Source organism: Lepus europaeus, chromosome 7 (assembly GCF_033115175.1).
Source record: "Lepus europaeus isolate LE1 chromosome 7, mLepTim1.pri, whole genome shotgun sequence".
Taxonomy (NCBI): Eukaryota; Metazoa; Chordata; class Mammalia; order Lagomorpha; family Leporidae; genus Lepus; species Lepus europaeus.
In genome coordinates, this window is record NC_084833.1 from 70,606,406 (window position 1) to 70,618,948 (window position 12,543).

Genomic DNA, 12,543 nt, shown 5'->3' on the forward strand with positions numbered 1-12,543 from the left:
GTGGTTTCTCATTTTTACTTTAATTCTAATCGCTGAGAATTATATCTAATGATGGTTAAAGACACACTCATGTGAGATGCCATCAATTCAGGAGAAAGTTGAAACTGAGCAAGTACTCAGACAGAAGTAGTGAGTATATCGTTGAAAAACATTTAAGGAAAAAAAACATAACAAATGTGCTACATTGAATAAAATAAACACATCCAGAAAAAAATAATAACTTTTATAAGTATAGGATTAGCTAAAATTATAGCAACTGAATTTGAAATTTTGGTAAAGGACAACATCCAGACAAATAGGATATAATGAGCCTATGTTACAAAATATCCAGACAAAATTAGTGGCATGTGGTTAATTGGTTTAGAGGTTTTTGCAAAGTGTTGCCAGAACAAGGGTATGAGTTTTTCATAAGAAACATGGATTCAAATATAGATGCTAAAAATTTAGCTGTTAGTCTTGATAGTTTTAACATAAACATCCAAATGAAGTAGAAGTATCAGCCCTAATTTGCTAATTAGAGAACTGAGGCCCAGATAATTTGAATATTTGAATAACATGCTCAAAGTCAAGATCATGTAACCAATTTCAAATCTATACTAACAACAACAAAAGACGTATAGTTCCCTTTGCCCTCTATATGTCGGACACTATCCTAAGGCCTTCATAGTGATATAACTCTTGTAACAGTTCTTCCAGGAACACACTAATGGTCTTCATTTTAAACATGAAGAAACTAAAGAATACATGTAAAGGTATTACATGTATTAACCCACTTAACTACCTCAATTCACATCCATCTCACCAATATCACAGAAACTCTTGCTATTTTTAGTAGTTTTCTTATGAAGAAACTGTGGCAGAAGTAAAAGACCCGGTAAAGGTAACCACCATTATGTAATAAAGCTGGGATTTAATGAAGTCTGGAGCACACCTCCACCCCTAGACAGCCATTCTGCAGTGTCCCTGTACCTTTCAGGAGCATTCCCAAATAACACCTTCTGGGATTGCCATAATTTTTAAAACATTTTTTCAAATAATGATGAGAAAATGAATTCTTTTTAGTATTCTTTCAGGATGCATATGATTTTGTTTTGTTTTGTTTTTTGAAACATATGATATTTTGACAGTACACATATTTTTTAGCAAGATTTACCTAGATTATATTGCACCCTTGCTGGGCCTCCTTCTTTGGTGTTGTTGCAATCCCTATCACTTCTGTGTAACTATGAAGCAGATATTATACCCCCTACTGCAACCTCTTATGCAGAGTTCATTTTTTCTCTTCATGAACACTTCTTTACTCAAGTCTATTTTTTACTTAAACCAAATATAATCAGATTTTTAGGATACCACATTCCAAGTTAAACCATTGGACCATTCTTTATGCTACTACCTACAGATTGTAAGCAGAGATGACTAACACAATGAGGAAAATGTGTCAGGTGAGGATTGATTATTAAAGCAGGACTGGGCACCATGGAAGAGAGGAATGTAGCATTTGAAGAGTAGATAGTGCTTGGAATGCCAGCCTTGTCACTCATAAGCCACTCACTTAGCTTCTCTGATGCTCAACATCTTCCATCAGCAAAAGGAATGTTATTTAATTATGTAGCAGATGTTACAAAGATTAGAGAAAGTCTATGTTAAATGCCTTTCAAGACAACTAGCAATGACTTCAGGAATTTGTGAGTGCCTGCAAACCAGTGGATTGACTTCAGAGCGTTTTTATCTTTCTTTTTAAAAATATTTTATTTATTTATTATTATTTGAATGGCAGAGAGAGAGAGAGAGAGAGAGAGAGAGAGAGGAGAGATTGTCCATCTTCTTGCTTACTCCTGTAATGGCCACAAAAGCCAAAGCTGAGCCAAGCCAAAGCCAGGACTCTGGAACACCATCCAGGTGCCCTATGTGGGTGGCAGGGTCCCAACTACTTGAGTCATCTTCTGCTGTTTTTTCAGGCACATTAGTAGGAAGCTGGATTGAAAGTGGTACAGCCAGGACTTAAGCTGGCACTATATGGGATCCCAGGGTCATAGGCAGCAGCTTCACCAATTGTGCCACAGCATTGGCCCTAAGCGTATTTTTATATTCACTGGTGCTGACTAGAATTGGGCATTTTCTTCAGTTATAATAATATGGGTAATAAGCAGTAATAATGCAAGCAGTACCCTGACTCTGTAACTAATAGAAATCATTACAGGTATTTTCACATCATAACACCTGTTTTGACAAACAATGCTTTGAGGAAGGGTCAATGAGTTTCTCAAGATCATCCTGGCCATGAAAAATGTTAAGAACTGAACTTCTTGTTGCCTTTTCATAGTCAGCTATGTACTTGGATATCATAGTTTCTAGAGGTTGATCTACAATACATAGAGCATGGGGACCTGGCTGGCAGTGTAAGAAAAGCAGGGAAATTTCATGGCACTAGGGGAATCTCTGAGTGTTTGATGTTAGAAATTTAAATTGAAGTTAGAAATGTTTACTTCACACCTGTTCATATCATCTCGGTGCCAAGAATCAGATAAACCTGCCAATCGTGAAACAAACAGGTTTTTCCCATATTCAGGTATTGAATCCTCAACTTAGTTGCTAACTGCATGAGTTCATGATTCAACAACATGAACCTGTCCTTTGGCATTACCATTTGCACCATGATTTAGAGTGGGGTCACAGATAATTATATCATCTTCTATTTATCCTATCTTCTGTTCAAATGTTTCATGAAGCACCTTAACTTATATCAGGAGCAGAGGCAGCCATTTGTGATCTATATTATTCTAACAAGATATAGCTTACCATGACATTTAGTACATTGCTTCCAATATCAGACAGCCCTGAGTATAAATCTCTGCCCATCATTGACTGGCCGAGTGCCTAAGGAAGTTGCCTGACTCACTGGGTCTTCGTTTACCCATCTTTTCTACAAATAAAGGCAAAGTTACAGGCAAATTCTTTAGAATATTTTATCAAGGGACAGAACGAGGTCTCTCTGTACTCAAAGAATTGAAAGCAAACGTGGTAGCAAGAAACTTTTTTAAAAAATATTATTTCACAGTAACTAATAAGTAATCAACTAGGGGTTGTGAAATTGTGATATTTTCATATATAATTCTATACAACTATTAAAATCACACTTTTAAAATCTATGACAGAAAAGTTACACATTAAACATTTTAAAAGATACATATATGTAACATGATCTGATTCTAAGTAAAACTGCACAGGAAATGTTGAGAGCGACTAGCTGTAGGTTGTGAGATTATGCATAATTTTTAAATTTTTATTTATTAAATTTATTAAATTATTAAATTTTTATGGTTTGTCCATCTTTAAAGAAGAATATCAGGAAGTTATGGGGGGGAGCCATTGTAGTCCATAAGCTGTACTTTGGAAATTTATATTTATTAAATAAAAAAGAATATTTTAAAGACCTCAATACATATTCAATGCTTCTTGGTTCCCTTCCTTTGACTGGCTCCTATCCCAAGTATACTCAATGACTTAAAAATCCAATTTCATTCCTGGATAATCGATATCTTGAAGTTTACTTTTTTTTAAGGGTAGAAATATTAACTATTTATTGATTTTCAGAAGCTTCATGGCGATCTGATAGAGGGAGAAGAAAGAATTCTAAGGCTGCCTGCTGTCCAGACCCAAGGGTTTGGACAGTGTGAACTTTTTTTATTTTTTATTTTTTATTTTTATTTTTGACAGGCAGAGTGGACAGTGAGAGAGAGACAGAGAGAAAGGTCTTCCTTGTGCCGTTGGTTCACCCTCCAATGGCCGCCGCAGTAGCGCGCTGCGGCCGGCGCACCGCGCTGATCCGATGGCAGGAGCCAGGTGCTTATCCTGGTCTCCCCTGGGGTGCAGAGCCCAAACACTTGGGCCATCCTCCACTGCACTCCCTGGCCACAGCAGAGAGCTGGCCTGGAAGAGGGGCAACCGGGACAGGATCGGTGCCCCGACCGGGACTAGAACCCGGTGTGCCGGCGCCGCAAGGCGGAGGATTAGCCTGTTGAGCCACGGCGCCGGCCGACAGTGTGAACTTGAATATTCTTGAGACCAAGGGAAGGGACACACAAGAGAAAACTACATGAAAATTTCTGGATGCCAGGGCAGATGTTTTATTTTAAAACTGCCAGTTAATGCATACAAAGTCCAAGTCATTAGCTTTAAAAATTCCAGAGAAGATAAATAACCTCTGATTTAGGTAAATAAGGGTCCTCAGAATCCCTTAGGGAGTGACTGAGCCAGAAGCAGGACTACACACGAGAGGAACACCTGGTAAGAGACCAGGTTTACCTCTATCTCAGTAAGTGTTCAATAACTCAATTCAAACATTCTAAAACATTCTACAAACCACACAATTCACTTGCCTTATCTCGGTACATAAGACGAAAGGAAGGACATGCATAAAACTAAAGCAAAGCCCCAATGCATGTCTGCTTTGTGCATTTGTTCTCTTTGTTAATGCATCTATTTGTTTTTCAAATTTTAACCAGGGAAGATTTTCTTTGAATGTTAGGAGAAAAATAGACTGAAGCTAATTTTTCTAAGATCTTCCATTTAAAACAGAGGAAGAACTAGTTGCTTAAACACTTCTCTGTGATAATGGTTTTCTTGGGCAAATTTACAAAATAAAATGCAGCTTGCCCTTTCTTAGCCCTCAGTGGAAATGATGCATTTTAAATACCAAATCGGAAAAACAGATTCCACTCATGAGGTCTAATTTACTTTAGCTGAAGTGCAGATGTTGGGAAGAGACTCACAGACACAGCCCTTTCCCATCACCAGTGTTCGCTGTCCAAGCACATGTGGATGTTAATGCATGCAACCAGGAAATAATAACCTAAATGATCCAGAGTTTAGGTCTCTAGTCATGATGAGCACAGCTATTGGACTGAAAAATGAACCAGGTCTTAAGAGTTCTGAGTCAGAGACAAAGCAAAGGGGCTTTAGCAGCATGCATGACATCTAGTTGACATTGCACTCATTCTTACTCTAGGCTTAGTCACCCTCTGTTGTTGAAAACTCACTGGCTCCATGATTCGGACAGAAACCACCACCAAATGATTTATGTTTCTCTGATTACTAATTTCTTTGTTGAAATACAATCAACCCACACTACTGCACAATTATCTTTAATAGTGGTATGAATTTGGGGCTGCCGTTGTGGCACAGTGGTTTAAATTACCACCCAAGATGCCAGCATCCCATATACACACCAGCTGGAATTCCAGGTGCCCCACTTTCGACCCAGCTCTCTGCTACTGTGCCTGGAAAAGCAATGGAAGACAGCCCAAGTATTCATGGCCCTGGCGCCCATGGGAGAGAAGTTCCTGGCTTCAGCCTGGCCCAGCCCTGGCCATTGTTGCCATCTGAGGAGTGAACCAGCAGATGGAAGATCTCTCTGTCTCTCCCTCTCTCTGAGTCTGTCTTTCAAGTAAATAAATAAATAAATAAATCTTTTTTTTAAATAGTACTATGAACTTGAAATCATAAAGTTAGATCTACAGAATTCCTCTCCTCAAATTCTTCCTGTTCATACCAGTACATATATATATATATATATTCCTAAATAAACTGCTGTACATCACAGTATATAATCTGAGAAAATCAGTATGGTATATGATCCCAAGTATAACTGCACAAAAAAGAAAAGTGTCACAAAAATGATCAAGGGAACTAACTTCATTTTCCTTTATAAGAAACCTCAGTATTCTAATACATGCGTCAAAAGCATGCATTAAGTATACAATTGAGCAAAAAGTACTGACATGTAAGTTAAGCAACTTAGTTTTCCCCTATATAATTTTAGGATTGAGAAGATCTATTTTCAAGGCCAGGTCTGTGGCATAGTATGCTAGGCCTCTGCCTGCAGTATCAGCATACCATGAGGCCACCAGTTAGTGTCCTGGCTACTCCTCTTCCAATCCAGCTCTCTCCTATGGTCTGAGAAAGCAATGGAGGATGGTCAAAGTGCTTGGGCCCCTGCACCCACATGTGAGACCCGGAAGCAGCTCCTGGCTCCTGGCTTCGGATCCGCCCAGCTCTGGCCAAACAGTGGTGGGAACAATACCCAGGGGGTTTGCATGTAGCAAGTTTCCCATGAGCTCATTTTTGGTTGTGACAGTACTTGAGGGCTAAGCTTTCTTACACTCATTTTACAGAAGGATAACTGAGGATCAGAGAGACTAAGTAAGTACTTAACCTACTTAACCCAAGGTTATAAAGGCAGTGAAACTAAACTCAGGCTGCATCTGAAAACACCAAAATCAACCTTCTTCCCAGGCACTAGGTGACCTCCTAATATGCTGATGAGCAATTTCTTTTATTTATTTTATAAATCTGTCTCATTCTCTTCCTATCTATTCTCTCTCATTCATTTTCTCATTATTGGTACCATGATTCACATGAGATCCTCTCTAACGTATTCTTAATATGAGGAACATAGTAATATTTTGGCTACCTCTGTAGAACTATCACAACTCACAAGAAAGACACATACTTTTCATAAATTTTTTAATATTTTGTATAGTCAAAATAGTAGAGAGACTTTGTACAGAGTGTTCCCCCAGGGAGGAAACTCAAAGGTGTTTGCCCTAGTTTGCACCTGATTAACCACTCCAGTAAGGTGCCCACAGTATAATTAAGTTTAAGTACCTCCTCAGGTGCTTTGCAAAAACCCATTCTGGTATAGTTAAGGCCATCCACACAGGGAGGGGTAAAGTGAACCTCATGAAATAGCATCTTTTTTTTATACGGAGTTCATTTGCCCCTGATGTTTATTGCCCACCTGAAGTCATAAGCTTGTGTCTGTGACACCCCAAGTGCTTGCTGAATAAATTATGTCGATTATGGAAAATAAGGAATACAAGTGCCTATTATCACGCAGGTGTTACTGTCAACCAGGAAGGGGCTTCTAAGAAGTGGGAGACATGAAAAGGGGACTCGGATTTTTTAGCAGTCTAATTCCAGAAAGCAGGCTTTGTACTTTCCTTAGGTTAAATGGAAATCGTAAGACACTGCTGCTGTAGACCATGGGTATTCCCTGGTGCCCCACAAGAGTCTCATAAAAGGCAATCTGGAAATCAGCAGCATCATCTAACAATTTACAAGGAAGAAACCTCATCTATTTAGTTTTTGTTAATTACTTTCCCCACATGATGGTAATTTTAATAGACAGTGTGAATCAAAGGATTTGCCTCAATTTGCTCATTATCCCAATGCAGACTACTCTCTCCAGGGAACAATTACCGCAATGCCCAGGGAGTGAAAACACATTTGAGCTTCAGGGATAGTCAGTGTATCAGCTCCCCCCTACTTGATCTTCAGTTTGTGAAGGTATGATTATGTCATCAGATTTCCATAGTCTCCATTTGCCAAGCCATTTTTTTCTGCGACATTTCACTCATTCATTCAAAAGTATTGATTCAATTCCTGCTGTATGGGATACATTGTGCTGGGAAGTATAGATAGAAAAATAAAAGCCTCACCACAAGGAATTTAAAGTCTAGGAGCAGAGCTACTGAGTGCCATCTAATCTTGTAGGAGACTGGGAGAAGTGAGACACCAGAGAGAGGCAGGTGGTGGAGAGGTTTATCTGCACAAGGGTAGGGAAAGAGCCCTGGAAGGTGTTTTGGAGAAGGTGATAAAAGTTCTCTAGCTGAACCTTGAAGATAATAGTCTGTTCATGAGACAACTGGGCGAGAGAAGTGCAAGCACAGGAGACCAGAGGTGTGAAAGTAGGAATTCATTCCATGTATTAGAAAACTAGGGCTAGTTACAAACCAGAGATAATAATAGAAACCACTTATCAATGATATGATGGATTCTCGACACTGTTCTAGGCTTTATATATATATATATATACACACACACACACACAAGATCTCTTTTATAATTCTCATGCTCTTTAAGAGGTAGAAATTTTTATTTGCATTTTAATTTTTAACTTTAAATTATTTGTGTGTGTGTGTGTGTGAGAGAGAGAGAGAGAGAGAAAGTCACATCTGCTGGTTTTCTTACCAAACACACACAACAGCAGAGGACTAAGCCAGGGCTGGAGACAGGAAGTGGTAGTACAATACCGGTCTCCCAATATTGGTAACAGGAACCCAATTACTTGAGGCATCAACAGTGACTCCCAGGTTCTGCACTGGCAAGAGACTGGAGTCAGGAGAAGGAGTTGGAAATTGAAAGGAGGTACTCTAATGTATGGTGCTGGCATTTGAACTACTAAGATAGAAGCCTGTTCTCTTAAAAAAAAAAAAAAAAGCTTTTAAAGGTTGTTTGAGAGGCAATGAGACAGAAATAAAGAAAGAGAAAGAGAGGCAGATAATATAACTTTTTTATCGATGAAGTCCATATCTCAATGTCGGAACTTGTCCAAGATCATGTAGTCAGTGAGAAATAAAATTAGGATCTAAGAGAAGTACTCTCATTTTACACAAATACTATTCACTACAATGCTATGTTGAGGAAGAGGCTTCTAGGCCATTACAAGGACTTCTATAGGATCTCATCTAAGAGTTTCATGAGAAAGAATTTTAGGACAAAATAAAAAAACAAAACACCGGGGCCGGCTAGGTGGCATAGTGGCTAAAGCCACTGCCTGCAGTGCCAGCATTCCATATAAGCACCAGTTTGAGTCCTGGCTGTTCCACTTCCTATCCAGCTCTCTGCTATGGCCTGGGAAAGCAGTAGAAGATGGCCCAAGTCCTTGGGCCCCTGCACCCACATGGCAGACCCAGCAGAAGCTCCTGGCTCCTGGGTTTGGATCGTCACAGCTCCGGTCATTGGGGTCAATAGGGAAGTGAACTGACAGATGAAAGACCTCTATCTCTCTGTCTCTGTCTCTCTGTCTCTCTCTCTCTCTCTGTCTCTACTTCTCTCTCTGTGTAACTCTGACTTTCAAATAAATAAATCTTTATTAAAAAAAACAAGAATGAAATACAGTGCATAAAAAACTAGTTGGGAAGAGATTAATTTGGTTGTCCAGGTTGTTTTAGCAGTGCTAATGAGGTGCATTGTTAGAATGGTGGAGATTACAAAGGAGCAAGATAGATTTGAATGTTGCAAAAGGGTGGGTTGAGGTAAGATTTTAGAGAATAAAAGATAAATGGAAGGCAGCTTGCCAGTTTCTTACATAGGTCACTAAGCATAAAAGAATACTCTTTTTAATTTCCATGATATACCGGCATTCTTTATGATAGTTTCAGAATGGATGAGGCAACACCTACCACCTCACTTTGCATTGCGACTCAGAAATACAAGTTTATACCTTGGTGTAAGATTTAAGTTCTTTGCACATCTGGAGGAATCCATTCCCTATGCATGAATTTTCTTTCAGCACACTGTGTTGAACAGACTTTTTTTTCTCATAACATATACAGAAAATAATTCTCTCTCATCAATCTCAGGAAACCTGCTCGTTGGGCTTTCAGCTCCACAATGACCTTTTCTTATTGCCTGAGTAATGCCTGCCTAGCCCATTTTGTAACAAATACAGATTGCTTTCCCTCCTCTTCTGTCTACTGATGGGCTGATTAATAGCTGCACAAGTGGCTGCTCCTTGAGATTAATTAATCACCTGTCATAATTGTTCAGCAGTTAAATAACTATTAATCTGGATGCTAGTCAGAGTGAAGGTTGACAGGGTTAGGGAAGAGGAGAGTGCTCACTGTGAAATTAGGGCCAAGCTTTTTGCTGAGATGCTGCTTCTGAAAGTCAGGTGGTGCGTTGTTTGGGGGAAATGTCCCTTAAGGGCTTCATACGTAGGAAAGATGGGGGGATTGTAGGTCACTGCCTGCTTACAAATTGAACTGTTGTAGCTCGCCTCTTAGAGTAGGGTTATAATTAGTGACATGTACACAAGAGGTGGTATTAATCTGAGGGTTACGGGTCAGGGCTTATCTCTAGAAAATGAGGCCACCCCACCCGTAGGACAAAAGAAGTATCAAAGGCAGGAGCTTCACTGAATCTGTGGAGACTGGGGAAAATAACAAAAATGCCTGTTTTTCTCCCTACACAAAAGCAGCAGAAAAGGGAAATATGAGGTGGGAGGACACATTTTTGTATTACTCTGTTTTTCCTGCCCATCAATAAGGCTGGAATAGGTTTAGTAACAACCTTTCAACCTGCTTTGCAGATATTTACTTATGGGTCCCAAGGAGACTGGTGCAGATGCTCACCCCTGAGGGGAGAGGCAGGGAGGAGGTTGAAGTACTGTTCAGGAAACCAACTCAGAGGTAGAACGGGGAAGTTGGTGAAAAACAAGCAAAGGCAAGCAAAGGATTTTTCTGCTTTGTTTTGTTTTTCTTGTTTATTGTGTCTTCTTTTAATGAGGATTTGGGAACAATGGAGATGGTAGGAAATTTTTTTTTTCCCCAACTCCTCATTTGTCAACCATTGAAGGTTTACACTATTAGAGTTGTATTATCACATTACATTTTACATAATGAAAAGGCTTCAAAGAGCTCATGGGAAAGTGGAATTAGAAGATAAATTGGGGTGGACATTTGGTGCATTGGATAAGACAAGATGTTGCTTGAGACTGCCACATCCCATTTTGGAGTGCCTGGGTTCGAGTAGGACATCCATTCCTGATTGATTCCAGCTTATAGCTACCGCACACCGTGAGAGGTAGTGGTGAAGGCTCAAGTAGTTGGGTTCATACCACACACTTGGGAGGCCTGAATAGAGTCTGTGCCAGCCCTAATGTGGGCGTTTGGGAATAGAACCAAATTCTCTCTGTCTCTGTCTGCCTCTGTACCTCTTAAATAGAGAAGATGTTTTTGTAAAAAAGTTACATATATTTTCCATGACATTTTTGTTTCTCATTACAAGGGGAGTTCAAAAATTTGTGGAAAATGACAATAAAGGTAAGTTTATGTTGGTGCAAAAATTTTTGAAAATCAGGCATAGTGTTTTTCATAATATGTATTGCCCTTGAACTTTTTCAAGCACCCTTGTGAAGCTTGTTTCTCTTTCCAGATCATGTTAGTAGCACTGAAAGAGGAGACTTTGGAAAGTGAATACTTAGAGAACTTCATAAACTATTATGTGTGTATTTAATACTACTGATTTTGTTAGTACTTAAATGACTCATAAGTCAGGCTGGGGCTGAACTGAAAATTTTGTCTTCATAGTCACAACCTTTCACCTAGTGTTTTGGTATATTGATATATTACAAAAATATTCCTTAAAATTCATTTAGTAATTGTTTAGCAATTATGCTACCTCTTATGGCAATGCACTCTTTTTTTCTTTTTCTTTTTCTTGACAGGCAGAGTGGACAGTGAGAGAGAGAGAGAGACAGAGAGAAAGGTCTTCCTTTTTGCCGTTGGTTCACCCTCCAATGGCCACTGTGGCCTGCGCACCGCGCTGATCCGAAGCCAGGAGCCAGGTGCTTCTGCTGGTCTCCCATGCAGGTGCAGGGCCCAAGCACTTGGGCCATCCTCCACTGCACTCCTGGGCCACAGCAGAGAGCTGGACTGGAAGAGGAGCAACCGGGACAGAATCCAGCGCCCCAACCGGGACTAGAACCTGGTGTGCTGGCACACAGTCAGAGGATTAGCCTATTGAGCAGCGGCGCTGGCCAGCAATGCACTCTTAAAAACCAAAAAAAGAGCTTCCTTCTTTGCCTTCGGTGCCATCCTGCCCCTCCTAAAGTCGAAGCCAAAGCAAAGGCCTTAAAGGCCAAGAAGGCAGTGCTGAAAGGCGTCCATAGCCACAAGAAGAAGATCCGCACATCCCCCACCTTCCGGCGGCCCAAGACACTACGCCTCCGACGGCAGCCCAAATACCCTCGGAAGAGCGCCCCCAGGAGAAACAAGCTTGACCACTATGCCATCATCAAGTTCCCCCTGACCATGGAGTCGGCCATGAAGAAGATAGAAGACAACAATACCCTGGTGTTCATTGTGGATGTCAAGGCCAACAAGCACCAGGTCAAACAAGCTGTGAAGAAACTCTATGACATTGATGTGGCCAAAGTCAACACCCTGATCAGACCTGACGGAGAGAAGAAGGCATATGTGTGGCTGGCTCCTGACTATGATGCTCTGGACGTTGCCAACAAAATTGGGATCATCTGAACTGAGTCCAGCTGGCTAATTCTAAATATATGTTTTTCCACCCAAAAAAAAAAAAAAAAAAAAAACCAACAACAACAACAAAAAGAAACTTGGAGGAGATTCTTCTCAGTACATTCTAATTAGATGAGAATTCTTGCATTTATTCTGCACTGATTGGATTTCCAGGCTTTTAAATGTCAAGTGAGAAGTCAACTGGCATATTCTATGTCAACTGGGTCATTCCTTCTATCCAATTCTGTTTCTATAAAACACTGTGCTAAGATCTATTGTTCTATAAAACACTGTGCTAAGATCTATTGTTCTGACCTCAAATATATTGAGCTCCCTTTTCCTACTTTTCATTTACATTCTTTGCTTTATTTATAACAATAATATAAATAAAGTATTCACACTAGACTAAGCAATTCCTCTGCTTTAAAACTATTTAAACCTGAAAACTGAA

At 39.9% G+C, this 12,543-nt stretch overlaps 1 protein-coding gene across 1 annotated transcript in view; it reads left to right on the plus strand.

Moving 5' to 3' along the window:
- The window catches only part of LOC133763849 (large ribosomal subunit protein uL23-like), a 52,516-nt gene extending 40,378 nt beyond the window's left edge, over nucleotides 1–12,138 (plus strand). Inside the window, exons 2-3 of the mRNA XM_062197574.1 lie at nucleotides 7,236–7,347; nucleotides 11,634–12,138. Coding sequence (XP_062053558.1) covers nucleotides 7,236–7,347; nucleotides 11,634–12,101 — 580 coding nt within the window. The 3' untranslated portion in view covers nucleotides 12,102–12,138. The remainder of the gene's footprint in view (nucleotides 1–7,235; nucleotides 7,348–11,633) is intronic.
- The last annotated feature ends 405 nt before the right edge of the window (nucleotides 12,139–12,543 follow it).